At 44.5% G+C, this 25,392-nt stretch overlaps 1 protein-coding gene across 5 annotated transcripts in view; it reads right to left on the bottom strand.

The window, feature by feature from the left end:
* Positions 1-25,392, bottom strand: part of LOC125464462 (SH2B adapter protein 2-like) — a 130,753-nt gene that overhangs the window by 60,994 nt on the left and 44,367 nt on the right. For all 5 annotated transcript variants that reach the window (XR_009447319.1, XM_048556781.2, XM_048556782.2 and 2 more), the window contains one exon: positions 12,502-12,603. Coding sequence is in view for 4 of the 5 variants with exons in the window: in XM_048556781.2 (XP_048412738.1) it covers positions 12,502-12,603 (102 nt within the window). In the remaining variant the exon portion in view is untranslated. The remainder of the gene's footprint in view (positions 1-12,501; positions 12,604-25,392) is intronic.

Raw genomic sequence — 25,392 nt, 5'->3', positions numbered from 1 at the left:
GTTGGAAGTCAGACCTCAGATGATTATGAACATGGAGGCCAGTCATCTCAGCTCCAGGACATTTCTGCAGACATTCCTCAAGGTAGTATCAAGCCTACGTGTGCAGGATGCACAGTAACATGGCTGAAATGGCGCACTAACCATGCAGTTCAAGGGTAATTAGGGATGGACAACAAATGTTATCCTTGCCAATAACGCCCACATCCCGAGTGACGAGAGCACCCCAAATAAAATGGACAGGCTGGGCACTAATCCCTTCACTAGGGTAAGTCAGTAACTGCAAAGTTCCATCACATGTTGTGAACTGCCTCATAGGGTGTCCAAGTGATGTTAAAACCAGATTTCTAACCCTATTTTTTCCTCTTCTCTTTGAAGATGCTTAAAACAAAACAAACTTGTCTTGTTCAAGCTCCTTAAAATGGCTACTTCAAAAATGGAATGGGCACTTTGGCTGTTTCAAGAAATTCTCAGCAATTATCAGGATAAAATCAAATTCACCATTCCTCTGAAATGTCGTACCTTCCATTTGAATGAACAGTTTAGTTAAGCCAACTCCAAGGAACCAGACAATGTGTTTATACATTCTGAGGGAAGGTAAATTGGCCTGAATTGTTAACTCTGATTTCTCTCCACAGATGCTGCCAGACCTGATCTTTTTCTGATTTACAGCACCCGCAGTTCTTTTTGTTTTGTTTAAAGTGCCTCCACACACAGGTTCATAGAATCACAATATAGAAGAGGCCCTTGGCTCATCGTATTTGTCCTGCAAAAACTACACTGCTACTTACACAAGTCTCATTTACCCAACTAGGTTCATAGCCTTGAATGAACACATTTCAAATGCTCATCCAAGTAATTTTTAAAAGGTTGTAAAAAGTTTCTCACCACAACTATCCTCCCAGGCAGTGCATTCCAAACCTCTCCCCTGCCTCTAAAAAACCCTTACAATTAATCAACAAGCACACACCGCACCCCCCCCTCCCAACTCCTTTAAATAGAACCTTCAACTTAGAGGAACAGCTGCTTCCTAACCACCCTGTCTTTGCCCCTCAATCTTATACACCTCTACCAACTCTCCTCCCTACATTCTCTGCTCTGAAGTAAAACAAACAGTCTAAGCTTATGCAGATTTTCTTCATTGCTGAAACATTCTATCCCTGGGAACACTCGAGTGAATATTCTCTGCACCCCCTCCAGTGGATCCACATCCTCCCTGAGTTACCCAAACTGCATACTAACCAAAGTATTATACCGCTCCAACATTACCACCCTGCTCTTATAATCTATGCCACAACTGATAAGTGCCTTCTTAACTGCCCTATTATTTTGTCTTGCATCTGTGAACAAACATCCCAAGATCCCTCTGTTCCTCTTAGCTTCCTTGTGTCTAGCCATTCATTGAGTAATTCCTTGTCTTATTGCTTCATCCAAAGTGCAAATCCTCAAATTTATCAGGGTTAAATTCCATCTGCCACTGGTCTGCCTATTTGACTAATCCATCTGCATCATCATGTAACCTAAATCCTTCCTTCTCATTGTCAACCTTCATGTCATTCACAAACTTACTTATCCTTAACACATTCTCATCTATATCATTTATGAATATCACAAGCAGAAAAAGGGATGCAGCAATGATCCCTATGGTATATTATTGCATACTAGACCCCAGTCTCGCAGACGGCCTTCTGTCTCCCATCTCCCGTCACTAAGCCAATTTTAGATCCATCTTACCAGGTTACCCTGGATCCTAAGAGCTTTTACCTTCTTTAATCGGTTTCTCTAGGCATTGTGGAGGCGACAGTGGCAGTGGAACCAGGGATTCCTGGTTGAAACATGCCCAGAGCAGGTACTCCTGATTACGTGCATGGCAGTGGTGGCAGCTCGTAGTTGTGGTAGGCTCAGAGCCGGGGACTCCTAGTTGCAGAGTGAGCCTGGCTCCATCACAAGAACCGACATGAGTGGCCCACCAGCGGGGTGGGCCAAGCAACAATGAGATGGTGCCTGAAGACTGGTGAGTCCAGTGTTGATGGGTCTGTTGCAGGTATCGTTGGTCAGCCAGCTCAGGGCTCAATACTCTTGGAGGAGGCAGTGGAACAAAGATGGACTCTCTCAGCTTTATCCCTTTATTCTTAAAACGTTCAAATGGTAGCAGAATGTGACGACAGTTAAAGCTTCCCATTGTACTTCACTGTTTTCATTGTAGAGTACACGTGACAATAGATCATTCATTCATATGGGACTTTGTCAAAAGCCTTGCTGAAATCCATAATAAATTACATCAACTGCCCTACCGCCATCCACATGACCTCTGGCATAACTGCACAGAGGCGGTATCCTGGCACCCAGTCCTCCTCCTCCTCCAGTGTTTCTCCAATTGTTTCCCTTCCACTAATGTGAGGCCCACTGTTCTGCAATTTCCTGGTCTTGTAAACAACAGCTACCCTCCAGTCTTGTGGCATCTCCCCGGTGGTCACAGAATATAAAAATTTGGGTCAGGGCCCTGTCATTTCCTCCCTCACCTCCCAATACAACCTAGGACACAACTCGTTCAGACCTGGGGATTTGTCTACTTTTAAATCCATCAAAACCTCCAATACCTCCTCACTCGACATCCACTTGAAGAACTTCACAATCCATCTTCTCATTTTCTCCACTTTAGAGAAGCAGGATGCAAGTAAAGACAGATGGAAAGTACTCGTTTAACATTCTGTCAGTGTCCTCTGGCTTCAAGCACAGATTGTTTCATGCTCCCTAATAGCTCCACCCTTGCTCTGGTTATTTACTTCCCCATTATATACTTTCAGAGTACCTTGGGATTCGACCAAATCTTTCCTGTTAGCATTTTCACATGGCCCTCATTGCTTTCTTGAGTTTTCTGCTTCACTTTCTGGACTCCTCTAGAGTCTCTACAGTGCGGAGCTGGAAGAACGCAGCAGGTCAGGCAGCAGAGGAGCAGGAGAGCCAATGTTTCGGGTAGGAACCCTTCATCAGGACTGGAGAGGAGGACCCTGAACCCCTCTAACTGCATTTCCAGTAACCACCTCAGCACTGACATCTATTTCAAGCCCACCAACTCCCACAGCTACCTTGGCTACACCTCCTTCACCCAGCCTCCTGCAAGAATGTAATTCCTCACTCTCAATTCCTCCACCTCTGCCACATCTGCTCCCAAGATGGAGCATTCCACTCCCAGAGATCTCAGATGTCCTCCTACTTCAAGGACAACAACATCCTGCCTTCATCGATCAAAAATGTCCTCAACCACACCTCTTGTATTTCCCTCAACCCCGCCACCCAACAAAAAATAAACACAGTAATCTCTTTGTCCTCACATATCATTCCACCAACCTCCACACGTATCATTCTCTGCCACTTCCGCCACCTACAATCAGACCACTACACCTCACCTCTCACCTCCATGCAAGGCCCAAGACAAACATTCCAAATCCGACAAAGCCAGTAAGACCCATGACATTTGACTTGATAATAAAACGGGAGGCTGGATGAACACAGCAGGCCCAGCAGCATCTCAGGAGCACAAAAGCTGACGTTTCGGGCCTAGACCCATCGGAGAGGGGGGGGTGGGGTGAGGGTTCTGGAATAAATAGGGAGAGAGGGGGAAGACGGACTGAAGATGGAGAGAAAAGAAGATAGGTGGAGAGGAGAGTATAGGTGGGGAGGTAGGGAGGGGATGGGTCAGTCCAGGGAAGACGGACAGGTCAAGGAGGTGGGATGAAGTTAGTAGGTAGGAGATGGAGGTGCAGCTTGGGGTGGGAGGAAGGGATGGATGAGAGGAAGAACAGGTTAGGGAGGCAGAGACAGGTTGGACTGGTTTTGGGATGCAGTGGGTGGAGGGGAAGAGCTGGGCTGGTTGTGTAGTGTAGTGGGGGGGATGGGACGAACTGGGCTGGTTTTGGGATGCGGTGGGGGAAGGGGAAATTTTGAAGCTGGTGAAGTCCACATTGATACCATTGGGCTGCAGGGTTCCCAAGCGGAATATGAGTTGCTGTTCCTGCAACCTTCGGGTGGCATAATTGTGGCACTGCAGGAGGCCCATGATGGACATGTCATCTAAAGAATGGGAGGGGGGAGTGGAAATGGTTTGCGACTGGGAGGTGCAGTTGTTTGTTGCGAACTGAGCGGAGGTGTTCTGCAAAGCGGTCCCCAAGCCTCCGCTTGGTTTCCCTAATGTAGAGGAAGCCACACCAGGTACAGTGGATGCAGTATACCACATTGGCAGATGTGCAGGTGAACCTCTGTTTAATGTGGAATGTCATCTTGGGGCCTGGGATAGGGGTGAGGGAGGAGGTGTGGGGGCAAGTGTAGCATTTCCTGCGGTTGCAGGGAAAGGTGCCGGTTGTGGTGGGGTTGGAGGTGAGTGTGGAGCGAACAAGGGAGTCATGGAGAGAGTGGTCTCTCCGGAAAACAAACAAGGGTGGGGATGGAAAAATGTGTTGGGTGGTGGGGTCGGATTGTAGATGGCGGAAGTGTCGGAGGATGATGCGTTGTATCCGGAGGTTGGTGGGGTGGTGTGAGAAAATGAGGGGGATCCTCTTTGGGTGGTTGTGGCGGGGGCGGGGTGTGAGGGATGTGTTGCGGGAAATGCGGGAGACGCGGTCAAGGGCGTTCTCGACCACTGTGGGGGGAAAGTTGCGGTCCTTGAAGAACTTGGACATCTGGGATGTGCGGGAGTGGAATGCCTCATCGTGGGAGCAGATGTGGTGGAGGCGCAGGAATTGGGAATAGGGGATGGAATTTTTGCAGGAGGGTGGGTGGGAGGAGGTATATTCTAGGTAGCTGGGGGAGTCGGTGGGCTTGAAATGGACATCAGTTACAAGCTGGTTGCCCGAGATGGAGACTGAGAGGTCCAGGAAGGTGAGGGATGTGCTGGAGATGGTCCAGGTGAACTGAAGGTTGGGGTGGAAGGTGTTGGTGAAGTGGATGAACTGTTCGAGCTCCTCTGGGGAGCAAGAGGCGGCGCCGATACAGTCATCAATGTAACGGAGGAAGATGTGGGGTTTGGGGCCTGTTTAGGTGCAGAAGAGGGACGGTTCCATGTAACCTACAACGAGGCAGCCAAAGCTGGGGCCCATGCGGGTGCCCATGGCCACCCCCTTAGTCTGTAGGAAGTGGGAGGAATCGAAAGAGAAGTTGTTGAGGGTGAGGACGAGTTCGGCTAGGCGGATGAGGGTGTCGGTGGAGGGGGACTGGTTGGGCCTGCGGGACAGGAAGAAGCGGAGGGCCTTGAGGCCCCCTCCCATTCTTTAGATGACATGTCCATCATGGGCCTCCTGCAGTGCCACAATGATGCCACCCGAAGGTTGCAGGAACAGCAACTCATATTCAGCTTGGGAACCCTGCAGCCCAATGGTATCAATGTGGACTTCACCAACTTCAAAATCTCCCCTTCCCCCACCGCATCCCAAAACCAGCCCAGTTCATCCCATCCCCCCACTGCACCACACAACCAGCCCAACTCTTCCCCTCCACCCACTGCATCCCAAAACCAGTCCAACCTGTCTCTGCCTCCCTAACCTGTTCTTCCTCTCACACATCCCTTCCTCCCACCCAAGCCGCACCTCCATCTCCTACCTACTAACTTCATCCCACCTCCTTGACCTGTCCGTCTTCCCTGGACTGACCCATCCCCTCCCTACCTCCCCACCTATACTCTCCTCTCCACCTATCTTCTTTTCTCTCCATCTTCGGTCCGCCTCCCCCTCTAGAACATAGAACATAGAACAATAGAACATAGAACAATACAGCACAGAACAGGCCCTTCAGCCCACAATGTTGTGCCGACCATTGATCCTCATGTATGCACCCTCAAATTTCTGTGACCATATGCATGTCCAGCAGTCTCTTAAATGACCCCAATGACCTTGCTTCCACAACTGCTGCTGGCAACGCATTCCATGCTCTCACAACTCTCTGCGTAAAGAAAATCTCTCCCTATTTATTCCAGAACCCTCACCCCATCCCCTCTCTGATGAAGGGTCTAGGCCTGACACGTCAGCTTTTGTGCTCCTGAGATGCTGCTGGGCCTGCTGTGTTCATCCAGCCTCACATTTTATTATCTTGGATTCTCCAGCATCTGCAGTTCCCATTATCACATTTGACTTGATGTTGGCTTCTCTGCCACACAATGGGTTTGTTTATAGTCTTATAATCAGAATAATATGGCATGGAAATAGGCCTTTTAGCCCAAATCGATCCATGCTGACCATAGAGTCCACTCAGCTAGTTTCAATTGCCTGCTTTTGGTCCATATCCCTCTAAACCCTTCTCATCCATGTACCTGTCCAAAAGTATTTTAGATGTTGCTTTTGTATCTTCCTCAACCACGTTCTCTGGCAGCCCATTGCATTTACACACTACTCTCTACGTAAAGACGGTCCCCTCAGCTCCTTCTTAAACCTATCCCCTCTCACCTCAAACCTATGCCCTCGAGTTTTTAGTTCCCCATCCCTGGGAAAAAGTTTAAATGCATTCATCCTAGCTATGACCCTCATGATTTTATATACCCCTGTAAGGTCACCCCTCATTCTCCTAAGTTCCAAGAAATAAAGTCCTGTCCTGGCCAACCTCTCCCTATAACTCAGGCCTATTAGTTCTGGCAACATCCTCAAATCTTTTTTGCACACTTTCCAGTTTAACTGTGTCTTTCCTATAACAGGGTGCCCAATTCTGTATACGATACTCCAAGTGCAGCCTCACCAACAACTTATATAACTGTAACAAAACATCCCACTTCCTATACTCAGTGCCATGACTGTTGAAGGCCGGCGTCCTAAATGCCTCCTTCATCACCCTACCTGTGACGCCGCTTTCAACAAACTATGTACTTGTACTCCTATGTCCCTCTGTTCCACAACACTCCTCAGAACCTTACTATTTACTGTATAAGTTTGGCTGTATAAGGATTGACTTTCCAAAGTGCAACACCTCACAGTTATCTATATTGAAATGCATTTGCCAAACCGCAGCCCACTTCCCCACCTGATCAAGATCCCTCTGCAATTTTTGATAACCTTCTTTGCTATCAACAATACCTCCCAATTTTGTATCATCTGCAATCTTACCAATTATGCCTTATATATTCACATCTAGATCATTTATGAAAATAATAAATAACAAAGATGCTATCACTGACCCCTCTGACACATCACTAGTCACAGACCTCCAGTTCAAGAAACAACCTTCAACCCCCACCCTTTATGTGCTTTCCAGAGGGACCACTCTCTCCGTGGCTCCCTTGTCCACTCCACACTCCCCTCCAGCCCCACAACCCCGAGCACTTTTCCCTGCAACTGAAGCATGTGCAGCACATGCCCCTTTCCCTGCCCCCTCACCCCGATCCCAGGCCCTAAGAAGACTTTCCACATCAAACAGATGTTAATTTGATATACTGTATCTGATGTTCCTGTTGTGGCCTCCTCTACATTGGGGAAACCAAGCGGAGGCTTGGGGACTGCTTTGTGGAACACCTAGACTCAGTTTGCAACAAACAACTGCACCTCCCAGTTGCAAATCATTTCAACTACCCCCCTCCCCACCCCACTCTCCGGATGACATGTCCATCCTGGGCCTCCTGTACTGCCACAATGACGCCATCCAAAAGATGCGGGAACCTGCATCTCATATTTCACTTGGGAACCCTGCAGCCCAATGGTATCAATATGGACTTCACAAGCTTCAAAATCACTCCTCCCCGACCACATCCCAAAACCAGCCTAGCTAGTCCCCACCCCCATCTCCTACCCACTAACCTCATCCCGCCTCCTTGACCTGTCCATCCTCCCTGGACTGACCTATCCCCTTCATAACTCCCCACCTACGTTCACCTTCACTAGCTCTAACCTTGCCTCTTTGACCTGTCTGTCTCCTCTCACCCTATCTTCTCCTTTATCCATCTTCTATCCGCCTCCCCTGTCTCCCTGTTTATTTCAGAATTCCCTTCCCCTTACCCCATTTCTGAAGAAGGGTCTTGACCCAAAACGTCAAACTTTCCTACTCCTCTGATGCTGCTTGGCCTGCTGTGTTCATCCAGCTTCATACCGTGTTCAACCATCACCCTCCGCTTCCTACCATCAAGCCAATTTTAAATCCAATTAGCAAACTCTCCCTGGCTCCCATGTGACCTAACCGTCATGACTAGCCTGCCATGTCAGACCTTGTCAAAAGCCTTATTAAAGTCCATATTGATAACACCCACTGCCCTACCCTCATCTATCCTCTTGGCTACCTCTTCAGAAAACTAAAAAGATTTGTCAGAAATGACTTCCCATGCACAAATCCATGCTGACTATCCCCAATCAGACCTGGACTATCCAAATGTTGAGTGATCCTGTCCAGTAGCTTGCCTACCATTGACGTCAGGCTCACTGGTCTGTAGGTCCCTGGCTTGTCTTTGCTACCTTTCTTAAACAATGGAACATTAACCACCCTCCAGTCTTCTGAAACTTCACCAGAGGCTAAAGATGAAGCTAAAATTTCTGCAAGGACCTCTGTAATTTCTTCCCTAGCCTCCCACAACATCTGAGGATGGACTTGATCAGGCCCAGGGGATTTATGCAGCTTAATGCTATCTAAGGCTACAAACACCTCCTCTCTGGTAATGTGTATGTCATCTGAAATATCCCCACCTGTCTACTTTATTTCCTTAGTATTCATGACTCTCTCCTCAATAAACACTGAGGAGAAATACTTGTTAAAGATCTCCCCCCCGCCCCCATCTCCTGTGGCTCCACACAGACATCCATGTTAATTTTTAAGGGGACCTATTCTGTCCTTAACCACTGTTTTAATATAGCTCTAGAACCTCTTGGGATTATCTTTAACCTTATCTGCTAGAACCATCTCATACCCTCTTTTTGTTCCTTTGATTTCCCTTGTGTGCTCCGACACTTTTTATAGTAATCTAGGGATTCACTTGAGCCCGACAGCTTAAACCCAAAGTATGCCTTCTTCTTTTTCCTGACTAGAGCCTCAATATCCCTCATTGGCCAGGGGCCCCTAAACCTGCCAGCTTTTTCCTTCACCTTAACAGGGGCATACTGTTCCTGGACTCAATATCACACTTTTAAAAGTCTCCCCTTTGCCAATCATTCCTTTTCCTTCAAACTGACTCACCCAATCAACCTCTGCTAGATCCTGCCTAGTGGGCCCAAAACTGGCCCTGCTCCAGTTCAGCACCTTAACCTGTGGACCTGTCCTATCTTTTTCCATAACTGAGTGTGTTACGGTCACTGGATTTAAAGTGCTCTCCGACTGACACTTCAGTCACTTGTCCGACTTGGGTTCCTAACAGGAGGTCCAGTGTTGCACCCTCCCTTCAGATCGATTTAGGAAACTTTCTTGGACACATTCGACAAATTCTACCCCTCTGGGCCTTTTACACTCTGGGTGGCCCAGTCAATACAGGGGAAATTAAAATCTCCAACCAATACTATTCTATTATTCCTACAGGAATATCATCTTTAGCCACTGGTGAAGTTCTGGAAGACTTGGAGGGTGGCTAATGTTCCATTGTTTAAGAAAGGTGGCAAAGACAAGCCAGGGACCTACAGACCAGTGAGCCTGACATCAATGGTAGGCAAGCTACTGGACAGGATCAATCAACATTTGGATAGTCAAGGTCTGATTGGGGATAGTCAGCATGGATTTGTGCACGGGAAGTCATGTCTGACAAATCTTTATTCCTACAGGTATCTGCAATCTCCCTGCGCATCTGCTCTTCTAGTACCTGCTGGCTATTTGGGAGTGTATAATACAGTCCCAGAGTTTCTAAGATGTAATCCTATGGTCTCATTTGATGACCCCTCCTTAAGATTATCCTCTCTAAGCACTGTTGTTATGTCCTCCCATATCAAAAGGGCAACTCCCCCTCCTCACTTGTACTTCTGTCACGCCTGTCCCTCACACTCAAACTAGCTTAACACTTCCTGGGTAACAGTAGCCAATCTCCCCACATGGATACTGGATCCGGTCTGGTTCAAGTGCAACCTGTCACCTCTACCCCAGCAGAGATCCCAATGATCCAAGAACTGAAAACCATGCCCCCTAAACCAGCTCCTCAGCCACACTTTCATCTGACCTATACTTCCATTTCTATCCTCGCTAGAAATAATTTGAAGGATGATTAAAACAATCCCATTAACTGAAGTGATTCAGTCCAAAACCCCAGTCACATAACTGAGCCTGCCAGGCATTCAGTTTAATCTTCTTTCAAAGGTATGCTTATAACACCAGAAGAGGACACATCAAGTGCACCTCCAGACTTGCCAACCTCGTGTCTCTGATCTTTAACTCTCTCAAAAATAGATTTCTAGAAAGAGCACGTATCTCATCTGCAAACTACACTGATTCCTAGTTTATACTGTTACTTGCAACTAAATTACATCACAGCCCCTACGAAAGGAATGTTTGTGCACAGTCAACTGACAGCATCTCCACGGTTGACTGAACTACTGGCATCTCTATTTCATGTCAACTAATGCCTATTTCTTTAAGTTTAAATAATTTATAACTTCTTTGTCTTTCTTCCTTCCTTGGTTGCATGTATGTAAATGTGTGTTGTGAACATTTCCATGAATTTTAATTGCGATAATAAACCATAAATTGTTTTAGCCCTGGAGAATGTGCTGTGGGTCACTTTTATTTTGGAAAGTTAGGACATCACAGACAGGTTTTGGGGGAAAACGCACTCCATTTTTAAAAAGGGGGAAACAAATTTAAAATCACCTGTTATCAATTAAAGACGAGAGCAGTAAAAAATGAACATTAAAGCTACTTCCCCTCTGATCCATGGCACACTATTCTCAAATACTCTTGAAAGCCATCTGAATGTCTGCCTTGAGTTTTTCCTCTCAATCTTGAAGATAACTTTTAAGGTTTTGGAAAATCATTTCATTTTGAAATTAGATGGTGGGCACACAGCTTGCTCTAGGAGCCTTCAAAGAAGTTACTAAGGTATCACAACATATCAAATATGTGTCAGTTACTAATCAGTCTCCATAGTATCAGTCAAGAAAAGGCAAGAGTAAGTATAGTCTTCAAGGACAGTGGGCCAATCGGACTAACATCTACAGATCCAAAAATAGAGGCTGCTGGAAATGCCCAGCAGGTCTGGCAGTATCTGTGAAGAAAAGAAATCAGAGTTAATGTTTTGGGACCTGAAACGTTAACTCCGATTTTTTTCTTCACAGACGCTGCAAGACCTGCTGAGCTTTTTCAGCAGCTTCCGTTTTTGTTCCTGATTCACAGCATCCACAGTACTTTCGGTTCTTATTTAAGATCTACAGATGTCAGTCTTCACTTCTAATCAAACATTAGCTCTTTATTCTTGACTTAATTAAAAATATTTTTAGGAGGGGGTTAGGGTTGGTTGGAGCATGGTTTGCTCCGGAGTTTGTCCAAGATTGACTCAGAGGCACGAAGCGAAGAGTAACAGGGAAAGGGTGTTTTCATGCCCATCAGGTTGTTTCAGTGGAGTTCAGCAGGACTAAGCATGGAGACCCTTCTTGTTCATCATATCTATCAAATGAGTTAGACTTGAATATAGGAGACATGATTGAGAGGTTTGCAGATTATAAGCCATTTGGCTACTTGATTGATAAAGAAGAAGAAAGCAGTGGACTGCAGGAAGACATCAATGGGGTAGCAAGGTAGACAAACAGTGCAAATAGAAAAATCACTCAAAAGTGAGAAATAATGCATTTGGGGCTAACAAGCTAAGGAAACACACTATAAACGGGAAGACACTGAGAAGTATGGAGAAACAGAAGGAACTTGGAACACACATTCACATAACCCTGAAGATTGGTGCAAGTAGATAAAGCGTTAATGAGGTGTCAACAAGAAACCTGTATTTATTAATTAGTCAGGCAAAAAATACAAAAGCTGAGAAGTTACACTTGAGTTGTACAAAGTTCTCATTATTTCACAGCTGGAATTCTGTGTGCAATCCTGGTTCCTGCACAAATAGGAAAAATATCATCACACCAGAGATGGTCTAGAAGAGATTTATGAGGATGTAGTCTATACTGGAGAATTCTGGTTCTATGGAAAAATTAAGTAGTCTAGAGTTATTTTCTTTGGAACAGAGAAGACTGAAGGGGAAATTATGAGGGATGTAGATACATTGAATGGAAAGATAGCAAGAGGTCCTAGTTTCCTATAAGATATGTCATTGATATCTGATATCTGCATACCCCCACACCCCAAAAAGATTCCAGTTTGCAATCAGAATTCTTGGTTCATCATGCTATAGAATATAACTAATGTAGGAACAGGCAGAAAATATTTAAATCTTACAAATTACAATAATTCAAATATATATTGAAAGAAAAGCCTCTGAGCAATGCCAAAAAGGATCAACCTACTCAAATAAGAAAACGATCAATAAGGTGTGCATTGTTGCTTGTGGTATAAATCTAGTATAAGGCTATCAGTAACTAGTAGATAGTCACGCAATCACTGTCACACACATCCCACATATACCTTTAGCACAAACGTGTTGTCCTTATCAGGCATTTCTAGTGGCATTGTGGTCCTGACCTTGACGATTGCAGACAGTGGGATGCTGACTCTGGGCTTCGTACTCTGTTAAAGAAAGTATCAGGTTATTATGTGTCACTGATCACATCCAAACATCGAGCAGAGTTCAGACACTGGCCGAGTAATCCTTCTCAAACTGGTCCTTGAAATGTGATTGGAAAGCACAAGCCAGACTGCCTTAATGGAGGTATCCACCATTCATAGAGTCACAGAATCAAACAGCATGGAAACAGACCCTACAGCCCAACTCCTCCAGACCGACCAGGTTTTCCAAAGTGAAGTAGTCCCAATTGCATAGATTTGATCCATCCTATTCATGTACCTGTTGAACTGTTATAACTGTACTCACCTCTACGATTCCTCTAGCAGCTTATTCCATACACACACCATATCCCTGTTTAGATGACCATTTCAGAATTTTACATCAATTCAGTTTTATTTTTTCCTACTTTGTCCCTTTCATCATTTTCTCTGTTGCCCAGCCAGAATTGAGACTGACAGACTTTTAATCAAACAGGGGAAACTCAGATCATAGCAGGCGGACCAGGAGTCGTGGACACAATCAGATCGACCTCTGAATAGCTGTGCAGGCTCAAGACAACAAATGGCCTCATTCTTTTTCAATTTCTTATATCCTTATGGTCACAAATGTCAGCCCTGGAATCTTCACCATTTCTTTGTCACATCAGAGACGAGCGTTGGCTGACTCTCTCCATTTATCGATGGTCAGACAGCAGTTCTGGCGGTAGGATACCTGTAGCAGGCAGTTTATTTATTATTGATGGAAAAGCAAATTGAGTGAGATGGAATGGGTTTCGATTCACCGTCACTCGTTTTGTGCATGAAGAATTTGCAAACGCTCCGTAGGAGACAGAACAGGGCCCAATGCGCATATTGCCACCAAGAGGCTTTACTCTTGGAAAACCTTCAACTTTCGTTTTGACATCATCAAATACTGCACAGTCCTCTCAAAACTTATTTATAACCAATTTAGAGTGAGCATAAAAGTAAACATTGTAACTATACGCATGTGTTTTATTTGAAATTATGTTTGTTTGATTTTTCAGTGTTGCTCAATTCCATGATAGTGCAATAGAGATGCAATGTTTGTACACCAAGCATTGCCAAACCTGTGATCATGTTCTGGAACTAGCAGCTGGGGTGCCATGAAAATTGCTATTGCAAAACATCCAGTCTCACCATGTGTTCTTGTAGTGGATGGACTGCTGGCAAACTGATGGGATTTTTCTGCACAGATTTAATTAATCTAATCAGATAATAACAACAACATGGTAGTAAAGGGAATGTGACAGCATTCGAAGAGGAGCTGGTTAATGAAGAGTAAACGGAGGGCTGTGATTAATGAATGGTTTGCAGACTGGACCTGTGGAAGTGGTGACGTTGCATGATCAATTCGAGAATCACTTCTTAATATGTTTAAAAATAATCTGCATTTAGAGATGGAGATATATCAAAATGACAACCTACAGGAAAAAAAAGGGGAAAGAAATATAATCCACTGCAAATGCTCAGCAGGTCTGGCAGCTTCTGTGAAGCAGGAAACAGAGTTAACATTCAAGATCAAAGATCTTTCATTAGAACTAGTTCAATCCCTTCTGATGAAAGAGCGTTAACCTGAAACATAAGCTCTGCTTCTCCCTTCTCAGAGGCTACCAGAGTGGCTTAGCTTTCTCCAATATTTTCTATTTTCCTTTAAAATTTCCAATGTCTTGGCTTTTCTTTTAGGTGACTAAAGTAGCCTGCTGTATAGGTGATGACGACATCAAGGTAGTCATAGAGTTATAATGCGTGCAATACAAACGCTTTGGTCCAACCAGTCCGTGCCAACCATGTGCATGAACTGAACTAGTCCCACCTGATTGCGTTTGGCCTCTATCCCTCCAAACATTTCCTACTCATGAACTTATCCAAATGTCTTTTAAATGTTGTAACTGTATCTACATCCACCTCTTTCTCTCACAGTTCATCCCACACATGAACCACTCTCTGTGTAAAAAGGTTCTCCTTCTGTTCTTTATAAATCTTTCTCCTCTCACCCCAAAAATATGAGCTCCTCCACCCTAGGTCAGTGTTGAGGGTCGATGTGGACTCAATAATGTGAAAGCATGCCATTCAGCCTAGAGGGATTCTGTATTACCAATGTGTTATAAGGAAGGGCCAGGCTGATGAGGGCAGACACCAAAAAGGAGATCAACATATAGAGACAGAGGCCACAGCTGATGCATTAAATGAATACCTTGCATCAATCTTCATTAAAGCAAAGGATGCTGCCAAAGTATAAATAAAAAAAATTGTAGAGAAATTCAATACAATTTAAAAAGGAAACAGGCAAAAGAGGAGCTACTTAAAGGTTTGGTAGCAATCAAAGTAGAATCATTCTAAAATCCAGTTGAGATACATTTTAGGTAACGGAAGGAAGTTCTGCCTCCACAATTGATATGGGGTGGTGTCAGATCACTGGAGGATTGCAAACATGCAGAGGGGTATACCGAGCAAGTAAAAGTCACTTTGCTGATTTGTCAATATTGGGGAAACTTTCAGAGTCAATGATCCAAGAAAAAAAATCAATTGTTGTTCAGTTTACTGCATGACAACTTGCACAGATTTATTAAAGACGAACCATGTTTAGCCAATTTCTGAGATAACAAGGTGTAGAGCTGGATGAGCACAAATCTGAAGAAGGATCTAGGCCTGAAACGTCAGCCTTCCTGTTCCTCTGATGCTGCTTGGCCTGCTGTGTTCATCCAGCTCTACACCTCGTTATCTCAGATTCTCCAGCATCTGCAATTCCTAATATCCCTTTAGCCAATTTCACTTTGGTAAACTAACGGAGTGTGTTGATCAGGCTTGTGTAGTTGATGTTATGGAATCAGAGTCATACAGCAGAGAAACCGTCTCTTTGGTCCAACCAGTCCATGCTGAACATAATCCCAAACTAAACTATTCCCACCTGCCTGCGCTTGGTCTTCCAAACACTCCTTATTCATGAACTCATCCACATGTCTTTTAAGCATTATAACTGTGCCTGCATCCACCATTTCCTACAGAAGTTCATTTTACAGAGTGGTTGGTGTTTGTCTTTTCTAAAAATCTTCCGTTTCTCACCTTAAAAATATGCTTCCTAGTCTTGAAATCCCTCATCCTCGGGAAAAGACACTTGCCGTTCACCTTACCTATATCCCTTTTTTTTTTATAAAATCTCTGTAAAATCACCCCTTAACACCTCCTCACTCCCATGCTTTCAAAAATCAGGGAAACCTGAATAGATCCAGTGACTTGGCAAATCCCACCACCCCCCCAACAGCCTTCAGTGGTGGGGAATTTCATAAATTCACTAGCCTCTGAGTGAAGCCATTTTTCTGATTCTCAGTCCTCAGTGGCCTACCCTGTATCCCAAGTCTGTCTACCACAGTTCCAGACTCCTCAATTCAGGAAAACTTCCTTCCTGAGCCTAGTCCGTTTGGTTCCATTAGAATTTTACACATTTCCAGCAGATCCTCTTTCATTCTTCTAAATTCTAGTGAATATAGACTGAGTCAAACCAATCTCTCCTCATAGACAATCCTGCTAATCTAGCGAATCTCTGCTGCATTCCCTCCACAGCAAGTATATCCCGTCTTTATCATAGAATCCCTACAGTGTGGAACCAGGCCATTTGCCCCTTCGTGCCCACACCAACCCTCTGAACAGCATCCCACCCATACACACACATCCCCACCCTTATCCCTGTAACCCTGCCTTTCCCATGGCTAATCGACCTAGCCTGCACGTCCCTTGACACAATGGTCAATCCATCTAACCTTCAGATTCAACATCTTTGGACTATAGGAGGAAACGGAAACACCCAGAGGAAACCCTCACAGAGAGAAATATGCAAACGCCAGTTGTCCAAGGTGGAACTGAACCCAGGTCCCTGGCACTGTGAGGCAGCAGCGCTAACCACTGTGTCATCATGTCTCCTATTTAAAAGCCAACTTCAGCTATCTGTTTAGATTAAATTTCCACAAACCATTTTACTGAGGAAGAGCCTTCAATTAACTTCTAGGCCTTTCCAAACAAACAAAAAAAAAGCTTGTTGATCTGTTTTTCTTTTAACGCAAGCTGTAACCCACAGTCCAAAAGTCATCTTTAGCTCCCAACAAAAATTGATAAAAGGATAAAATAAAAATAAAAGTGTGGGTTCTAACAATAAATTAAATGGTACAATTTCAAATGAGATGCAGAAACAACATATACGCAAAACAGTATGAGAAGGGAGTTAAAAATAAAGGATCTTTTGTACAAAAAATTGTCATTGGTATTATGCAAGATAAGGCTCCAAGTCTCTGCACAGCCCCACGGCTATTGAAGCTAAAAGCTCCCTTGCCAGTTGTGACAATTGTCATTTTCCAGACAGTAAATAAAATATGGGCAAGTGAAGAGTCATGGGATTTTTGAAAAAGGCAACTTCTGTGTAAATAAAATGAAATGCCGCTATTAATCTGTTATTGAACTGGTAAATAAAATGGTGGTAGCAATTAACAGCACTTAATGGGAATGTATAAGATTGTTACAGAGGATTCATTCTCTGTAGGTTTTTAAATCATGCCAAAAAAAAGGTGAACAAAGGAGGCACTGTTTATTCAGCAGGATTTTCACAACGGCCCAATCTTAGCATTCATGCAGCATTGAGGAACTTGCGAATTCTGCAGTCAACACAGCTTCTGTGAACAGTTCTGAAGAATACCAATACTGTGCATCGCTATACGTAACAATGTAGCAGCTCTTTGTGAGCCAAAATAGTTACTGCCACCCTGGAGAAGCTGGAGCATAGAATGCCTCCTATCATCGATAGATTCAAAGCAAGCATTATCACAGCTAGAATGGTCTAAAAGTTTTTAACAGGTCTTGTTCTTTCCTAAAGGAGCTTCAACCCACACCTGAAAGGCTTCCTGACACTGTTTCAGTGTCAACTTGCCAATTTGTTGATGATTTATCCGTTGATTTCCCAAGGAAATGTCATCTTTCCTGTAATTGAATACTCTTGTAGCAAATTAGATCAGTGGTGATATTGGGCTGAAGACATTGTGCCATGTCAGAGAGGGGAAAGGTGACCTGGACACTTTACTCTAGGAGGCAGTCACATCCCTTAAAGTAGGTCATTGAAACGTGGTCTAGGATTAACAACAGGAAAGGTGTGATTGCAAGTGAGGAAAGTACGGGGACACAAGGGGCAGCTCTCGACAAGTCTCAGTCCTTGAAACTGTCCAACTGTGATGAGTTTCTTGCATCCTGTCAAGACAAGAGTGGGGACAGCAGGGATGATGAGTGAACTGTACAGGGAGCCATTCAAGTGGGGGCAGGAAACAGGAATGTAGCAGTGGTAGGGGGAAACAGTATAATTTAGGAGATAGATTTACTATCTGCAGTTATGAGCCCAAGTCCTGAAGGCTTTGTTGTCTGCCTGGTGCCAGGGTTAAGGACATCTCCTTGGAACTGGAAAGGAATTTATAGCAAGAGGGGAGGGATCTGTTTTTTGTCATCCACACTGGGCACTAATGACAGGGGATAGGATTAGAAAGGAGGAGATGTTGTAGGAATATTTAGTTGGGAGCTACACTAAAATGCAGAACTTCGAGATGGTAATCTCGGGATTATGACCTGAGCAACATGTAAACTGGCATAGATTAAATAAAGGAATGAAATGCATGTCTTTAAAGCTCAGTGTTGGTTTCAGTGCATAGGGCACTGTAGAGTCATTCAGCACCAACCTTTCCCACACTAGACTCACAGCCTTAACTGCTACGACATTTAAATGCTCATCCAACTTTTAAAAAGGTTGTGAGGTTTTCCACCACAACTACCCTCTCAGGCACAGCATTCCAGATTCCCACCACCCTTAAGTATCCTCTAAGCCTCCTTATATTTATGTCCCATTGTATCGCCTCTTCAACCAAGAGGAATGGCTGCTTTTCATTCAGTCTGTCCACGCCTCTCAATCTTATACAGCTCTATCAGGTCCCCACCAACCTTCTCAGCTCCCAGGAAAGTAACCCGAGTTTTGAGAAGATTTGTAACTCAGGTTGAGGTTCTGGATGTGAGTTTGCTAGCTGAGCTGGAAGGTTAGTTTTCAGACATTTCGTCACCATTCTAGGTAACATCATCAGTGAGCCCCCGACGAAGCGCTGGTGTTATGTCCCGCTTTCTATTTATCTGGTTAGGTTTCCTTGGGTTGGTGATGTCATTTCCTGTTCTTTTTCTCAGGGGATGGGAGATTGGCTACAAATCAATATGTGTTTGTTGATGGAGTTCCGGTTGGAATGCCATGCTTCTAGAAGCATGGCATTCCAACCGGAACTCCATCAACAAACACATATTGATTTGGAGCCAATCTCCCATCCCCTGAGAAAAAGAACAGGAAATGACATCACCAACCCAAGGAAACCTAACCAGATAAATAGAAAGCGGGACATAACACCAGCGCTTCGTCGGGGGCTCACTGATGATGTTACCTAGAATGGTGACGAAATGTCTGAAAACTAACCTTCCAGCTCAGCGAGCAAACTCACATCCAAAGTAACCCGAGCTTATCCAGCCTCTCTTCATAGCTAAACCATTCCATCGCAGGCAACATCCTGGTGAATCACCTCTGCACTCCCTCAGGGAAAATCACATCATTCCTATGGTACGATGACCAGAACCGCACACAGTACTCTAGCTGCTACCCAACCAGAGTCATGCACAGCTCCAACATTACCTTCCTGCTCTTATAATCTACTCCACAACTGACCAGCAGCCTGAGGGAAGAAGTTAGCTCGGTAATGTTATCTCAGCCTATCTTCCTGAGGATCAGCAAATCCTTTTATGCCAGGCCGTATGACACAAAGCCTACAGACAGAGCAGCCTCCCATTGTTCCTATCCTCTATTACAGAGATCTTAGACAACAGAACACGGGAAAGGCTGAACCAGCCGTTACCTCGGGAGGAGCTGATCAAGGCTGCCCAAGTCCTCAGAAAATAAAACTCCGGGAGGCAACAGCTTACAGAGTGAGTTGTATTGAGCTCTGAAGAATTTGTTTGGCCAGGACCTGCTTGAGGTGAATGACAATATGCTCTGGTAGGTACCATAGGCAATTCCATGAGGGACCATGACCTGGAGTAAAGTGTCAGGTCACCTTTCCCCTCCCTGACATGGCACAATGTCTTCAACCCAATTATCAGCCATGATTGAATGGCGGAGCAGACTCAATTGGCCAAAAGGCCTAATTTTGCTCCTATGCCTTATAGTCCCATCCACAAGCGAAAGGGAGGAAATTAGAAATTGGCAACCAATCTCGCTGCTGAATGCAGATTACAAAATCCTGTCTAAGGCTATCTCCAACCGGGTCAGGTCTTCATTGGGATTGATGGCTCACCCCTGACAGTCTCTCAGTCCTTGGGGATACGGCCCTTACATTGTGAGGGGTGGGGGGGGGGGGGGGGGGGGGGAGCTGGTGGTTGAGCGTGGATGCCACCCTCATCAGCCTAGATCAGAAGGCGGCCTTTGGCAGGGTAGCACACACCTACATGTGGGATGTGCTTCTCCAGAATGGGCTTTGGGGAGGGAATCTGTAATCGGATCTGACTGCTGTACACCAACAGACTCAAAAAGGGTGGGAATCAGAAAGCTTCCCAATTAGATCCGGAGTCAGGCAGAATGTCACACTTTCCATCTTTAACTGCACATTGTAAAGAACCCTTTTGAGAGCTTCAGGAAGGTCCAGCCCGAGGGGGGGGTGACTATTCCAGATAGTGGTGGCCTGCAGGTCAGAGTCTCCCTGTAAAGGGACATCTTCGCTGGATTTCTGCTTGGATCCGCTGTCATGAGCGTCAGGAGCCAAGGTAAATCAAGGCAACAGTGAAGCCATATTCTTTAGGAACCGTGCTGACTGATCCTGTATCCCCTCTCAGTCAGGGCAGAATACCTAAAGGGGCTGGAATATGGTTGAGGGGGTCCGGACATGCAAAAAAACCTGGGAGAACCTATTGCCAAGGTGAGGCAGAAACTGAGCTTTTGGGATCATCACTCCCTCTCCATTGCAGGTTTTAAAAAAAGCTAGTACAAGGTACTCACTCAGTGGTGCAGGACTGACCCATTCCCAGAACTTGTGCTCTTGCAGTCACCCATGCCATTTTCTACTTCTTTTGGAGGTCAAAGATGGGTGGTATCCACAAGGACACCACCTACAAAGGTCTGAATAAGGAGATGAAAGAACAAAGCCAATGCCACCTTCATCCCGTGGCCACCTTTGTGTGGCTGCATCAGGCTGTGCACAGACCCTCAGTACACATGCACCAAGTATCCCCACGTACTGAGCTTCTACCTGTCCCCAGCATGGCTAAGGATGGAACTGGCCTCGGCACTGCAGAACACTCCTAGTAGTTGGAACCATTCCGTATCATCTGTCCTTCATGGAAAATTTGCAAAGAAAAACACCTTTGTTCCCTGAGCAGATGTCAAAGTAATTTTTGTTTTGGGGGTGGGGGCGGTGGTGTAGCAGAAGAGGTGTACCAATTGTCACACTGCTTTCTGGAATGTGCCTTTGCAAAGTAGGTCTGGAGAAAGATGGATGATTCTTGAGAGTTTCATTCTGAGCAGCTCCGTCACCCAGGGCTCTATGCTCTGTTCCCAGGGACGCACACCAAGTCAAATATTGACTGAAGACCATCGACTCAGAGAGAGGTACTCTTTGGTCTGCCTTAAACCTGTTGGTCTTCCAAAGCAAGGAGCTGATGTTGATCGAGTGTTTCAAGATCCAGGGCTACATGCTGAGGGACGCACTAAAGCTTGGGGCAGCTGCTGCCAAGGTGCATTGGGGAAAGACCACTATCTGGGGTCTTTCTGCCAAAGCAAATTGGAGGTCAGTTAGTTATTGGACACTCCCAGTGCCTCAATTATATGCCATTAGTATCCTGCAAAAGTCATTGAGTTGTTGGAAATGTCAGGAGAGTCAAACCGCAATGTTTGGTCTCAACATGCAAAGACTGCATAGAACAGGACTGCTCTACTGACTGTGTATATATAAATATTTTTCTGAATAAAGTATATTTTTGAAATATAAAAAATGCCTCAATTGATTCTGCTACCTGCAAGGATATATGAGGTAGACGGGACCTGTTCTGGTGGCATGGTTTCACTGGCACTATGCTGAGAAAAGAGCCCCTGAAGTAGTGGGTAGTATATTACATTGGCTAACTAATCTCTATTCAATAGAAGATAACAGTTGGGATAAGGAGGGCACTTTCAGGGTGTAATGTAGTGTCAAAGGGATTAGAGCTGGGGCCAAAGTTATTTACAATATATTATTATTGCCTTGGATGAGGGAAGTGAACGTGCCATCACCAAGTTTGCAACTGACACAAAAATAGGTGGAAAAGCAAGTAGTGAGGATGACAGTGTGATGAAGGATATGTTCAGGTTAAAAGGAGTGAGCAAAAACATTGCAGATAAATATGAGGGAAAATATGAAGCTATACACTTTTGCAGAAAGCATTGAGGAGCTTAATATTACTTAAATGGAAAAAGACTGCAGAAAGGTATAGAATACAGGGCTTTAGGGACCCAAATGTACAAATCACAAAACTAGCATCCAAGTTCAGCAGATGATAGGGAACGCAAACAGAATGGTGGGGAATGGAGGATAACAACTAGGGAGGCCTTCTAAAACTATACAAGGCACCAGTCAGACCATACCTGGAATACAGTACACATAGCTATTGAGTCACAAATGTGCAGCACAGACCCTTCAGTCCAACTCGTCAATGCTGATCAGATAGTCTATATTAATGTGAGTCCCATTTGCCAGCATTTTGTCCATAACCCTCTATACCCTTCCTATTCATGTACCTGTCCGGATGCCTCTTAAATGTTGTAACCATACCCACCTCCCCAACTTCATCTGGGAAGTTCATTCCATACACATACCACCCTCTGTGTGAAAAGTCTGCCCCTTGGGTCATTTTTAAATCCTTCCCCTCTCACTTTAAACCTATGCCCTCTAGTTTTGAACTCCTCTACCCTGGGGAAAAGACCTGACTATTCACCCTATCCACGTACCTCTTGATTTTATAAATTTCTATGAGGGCAGCTCTCACCTCCGACACCCCAGGAAATACAGCCCTAGCCTATTCAGCCTCCCGCTACAGTTCAAACCCTCCAATCCTGGTAGCGCTCTTATAAAATACTTTCTGAACCCTTTCAAGTTTACACATAGCCATGCTTCGGTAATGGCAATTAGTTCATACCCATTTCTCTATTAGTGTCTTTAGATCAACGACCTAGTTATGAATGCTGTGTGCATTCAAGGAGATTTCTGACATCATTCCATGTTTGAAATATACACAATGCTTGGTTTTGTTTCACCCACTGTCTAGTTTCCCCTGGAACATTTTCAAATTTACTTCCTTCCAATTTGGGTTACCCCTCAGATTTTCATTCCTCCTACAAGCCAGTGTAAATCTCCCTGACAGCATGTCAGTCACAGTCCTGTTATATTTAATCTGTCTATTTTGTACAGATGCCACCTGCCTCCAAACTGGTCCCACGTCATCAGATTTCTGATGCCCTCACTCCTACCAATTCCCAGTCATATGTTTAAAATGATCAAACTTCCTGTTTTAATGCTCACCAGCACATCCTGAGATGACTGTTCTTGAGGTTCTGCTTTTTAATTTTCCCCTTAACTCTGAGTTCTGCATCAGACTTCAGTCTCCTTCCTATCTATGTTTATAAAAACGAGTGACACCATGAGGCCTCGTCCATGATTTGAAGCCAGGATCTCTTGTATTCTAATAAAGCGAGATGCCTTAACCTTTAATGCCTTGAACATTCACCATGCCTCCTGGATTACTAGACCAGTGATTGACCACTGCCCCATCACCTTCACTGTACACTGCACCTTAAAAAGGACAGAGGAGAATTCTTCTAAATGACGAAAAGCTAGAAATGTGAAGATCCGTGAAGTCTTGGAGGTCCAGCTACATATTGTCACTGACAATTCCGAATTTAATCAGGAAGGCTAATGAAATGGGGGGGAAATATACACTCTGCAGGAGATTTTCAACTATTTAGAGGAACTGCAATGTAGATTTAACAAAATGGTACAGACTCCAAGAATTCAGTTATGTTGTAAGTTTACACAAATTAGGGGTGAATTCCTGGATTATGGGTAGTTTAGAAATGATTTGATCAAAGTTTAAGATGTTGAGGGAATCAGATGGAAAGAAAATATTTCTGACGGGTGAGAAATGCAGGCCCAGGAGCAGCATATCATCTAAAATTCCAGCCTCCTTTCAGGATTGAAATTAGGAAACAAGTTTAACACACAAGTCTGCTATCATGGCTTGGAGTCTTCAAAGATGTTGGCAACTTGTTAGGATCTATACAGCTGATTCAAGTCTATGGGGCTGATAAGATTATCTTTTTAATTTTACATAATGCTAACTAGTTACACTCACGTTTACACACAAGGCTGCGCTCTCTCTCTCGTTTGCTGTCATGTAATCACTTTGGCTGGCTTTATAACATTTCAGAGGACCGTTTACCCACAGCAAGTGTAACAGGAGTTTGAAACTCACTTCTGCAAACAGCAGTTGGCGCTAGATCAAATGTGGTGTGTAATTTACCTCCTGACTCCACCACCTACAAGGCACAAGTCAGGAGGGTGATGGAATGCGCCCCACTTGCCTGGATGAATGCAGTCCAACACTTGACACCATCCAGCCGTCTGCTTGCTTGGCACTACATCCACAAGAATTCACTCCTTCCACCACCGACACTCAGTATGTATGGCTGCTGCTCCTATCCACAAGATGCATTGCAACAACTGACCAAGATTCCTTCAAGAGCATCTTGCAAACCCATAACCACTCTCACCTAACAGGACAAGGACAGCAGGTACTGCAAATTTTCCCCTAAGTCACTCACCACCCTGACACAGAAATATATCACCATTCCCTTAAATGTCGCTGGGTCAAAATCCTGGAATTCCCTCCCTAACGGCACTGTGATTGTAGTATTTCAGGAAGGCAGCTCATCATCACCCTTTGAGGCAAATAGAGATGTGCAATTAATGCTGGGCTATCAGTGATATATGCATTCTCATGGACAAATGAAAAGTTTTTTCATTTAGAATAGAGATTAATATATGTTTCTTAACCAAAGAAGTTATGGATGTGTACACAAGCAGGTATTTGAATTTAGTTCATAGATAAATAGGTCTAGGGGATGGGCAGGGTGAAACTGCTTCCTCTTATTGCTAGGTTTCCACATTCCTGGTGCTCCTCAACGTGGCTTTAAAAGCAGATTTGGACCCAAGGGTCTCTTTCCATGCTGTATGACTATTTTACTAGATAACACACAAAATGAGACAACTGTAAAATTTGTTGCAGGCTATTATTCCTCAGAGGTCTATTTGAAACTTAACTCATTCATTCAGTTCTAAAAATTCCCAATAATCATTTTTGTATCACACATTGCTGCAAAAATACACCCAAGTTATTTCTCTAGGCAAAAGATACTGAAGCCTAAACCCTAGCATATTCTTCTCCCATCGCACTTTCAATCTAACCACTTGACTTTGTGTCAGAAACTTCATCTTCAGAGCAGTTTTTCCAGACTTTTTTTTTTGTGACCATCAGTTCCATCATGTTAAAATATGGTCATGGGCAGGAAGCAGCAGGACACCAAGGTGGTGACCTGGGCAAGTGTTAGTCCTGTTCCTCCTCTTCACTACCTATGGAAGGAGAACCCAGTGCAAAAGTGGAAATCTGCTCCAATTACCAGCTCAACCCACA

The sequence above is a fragment of the Stegostoma tigrinum genome, chromosome 27 (genome assembly GCF_030684315.1).
Source record: "Stegostoma tigrinum isolate sSteTig4 chromosome 27, sSteTig4.hap1, whole genome shotgun sequence".
NCBI lineage: Eukaryota > Metazoa > Chordata > Chondrichthyes > Orectolobiformes > Stegostomatidae > Stegostoma > Stegostoma tigrinum.
Note: the sequence above shows the minus strand (reverse complement) of the source record. Positions and strands in the feature narration are given on the sequence as shown.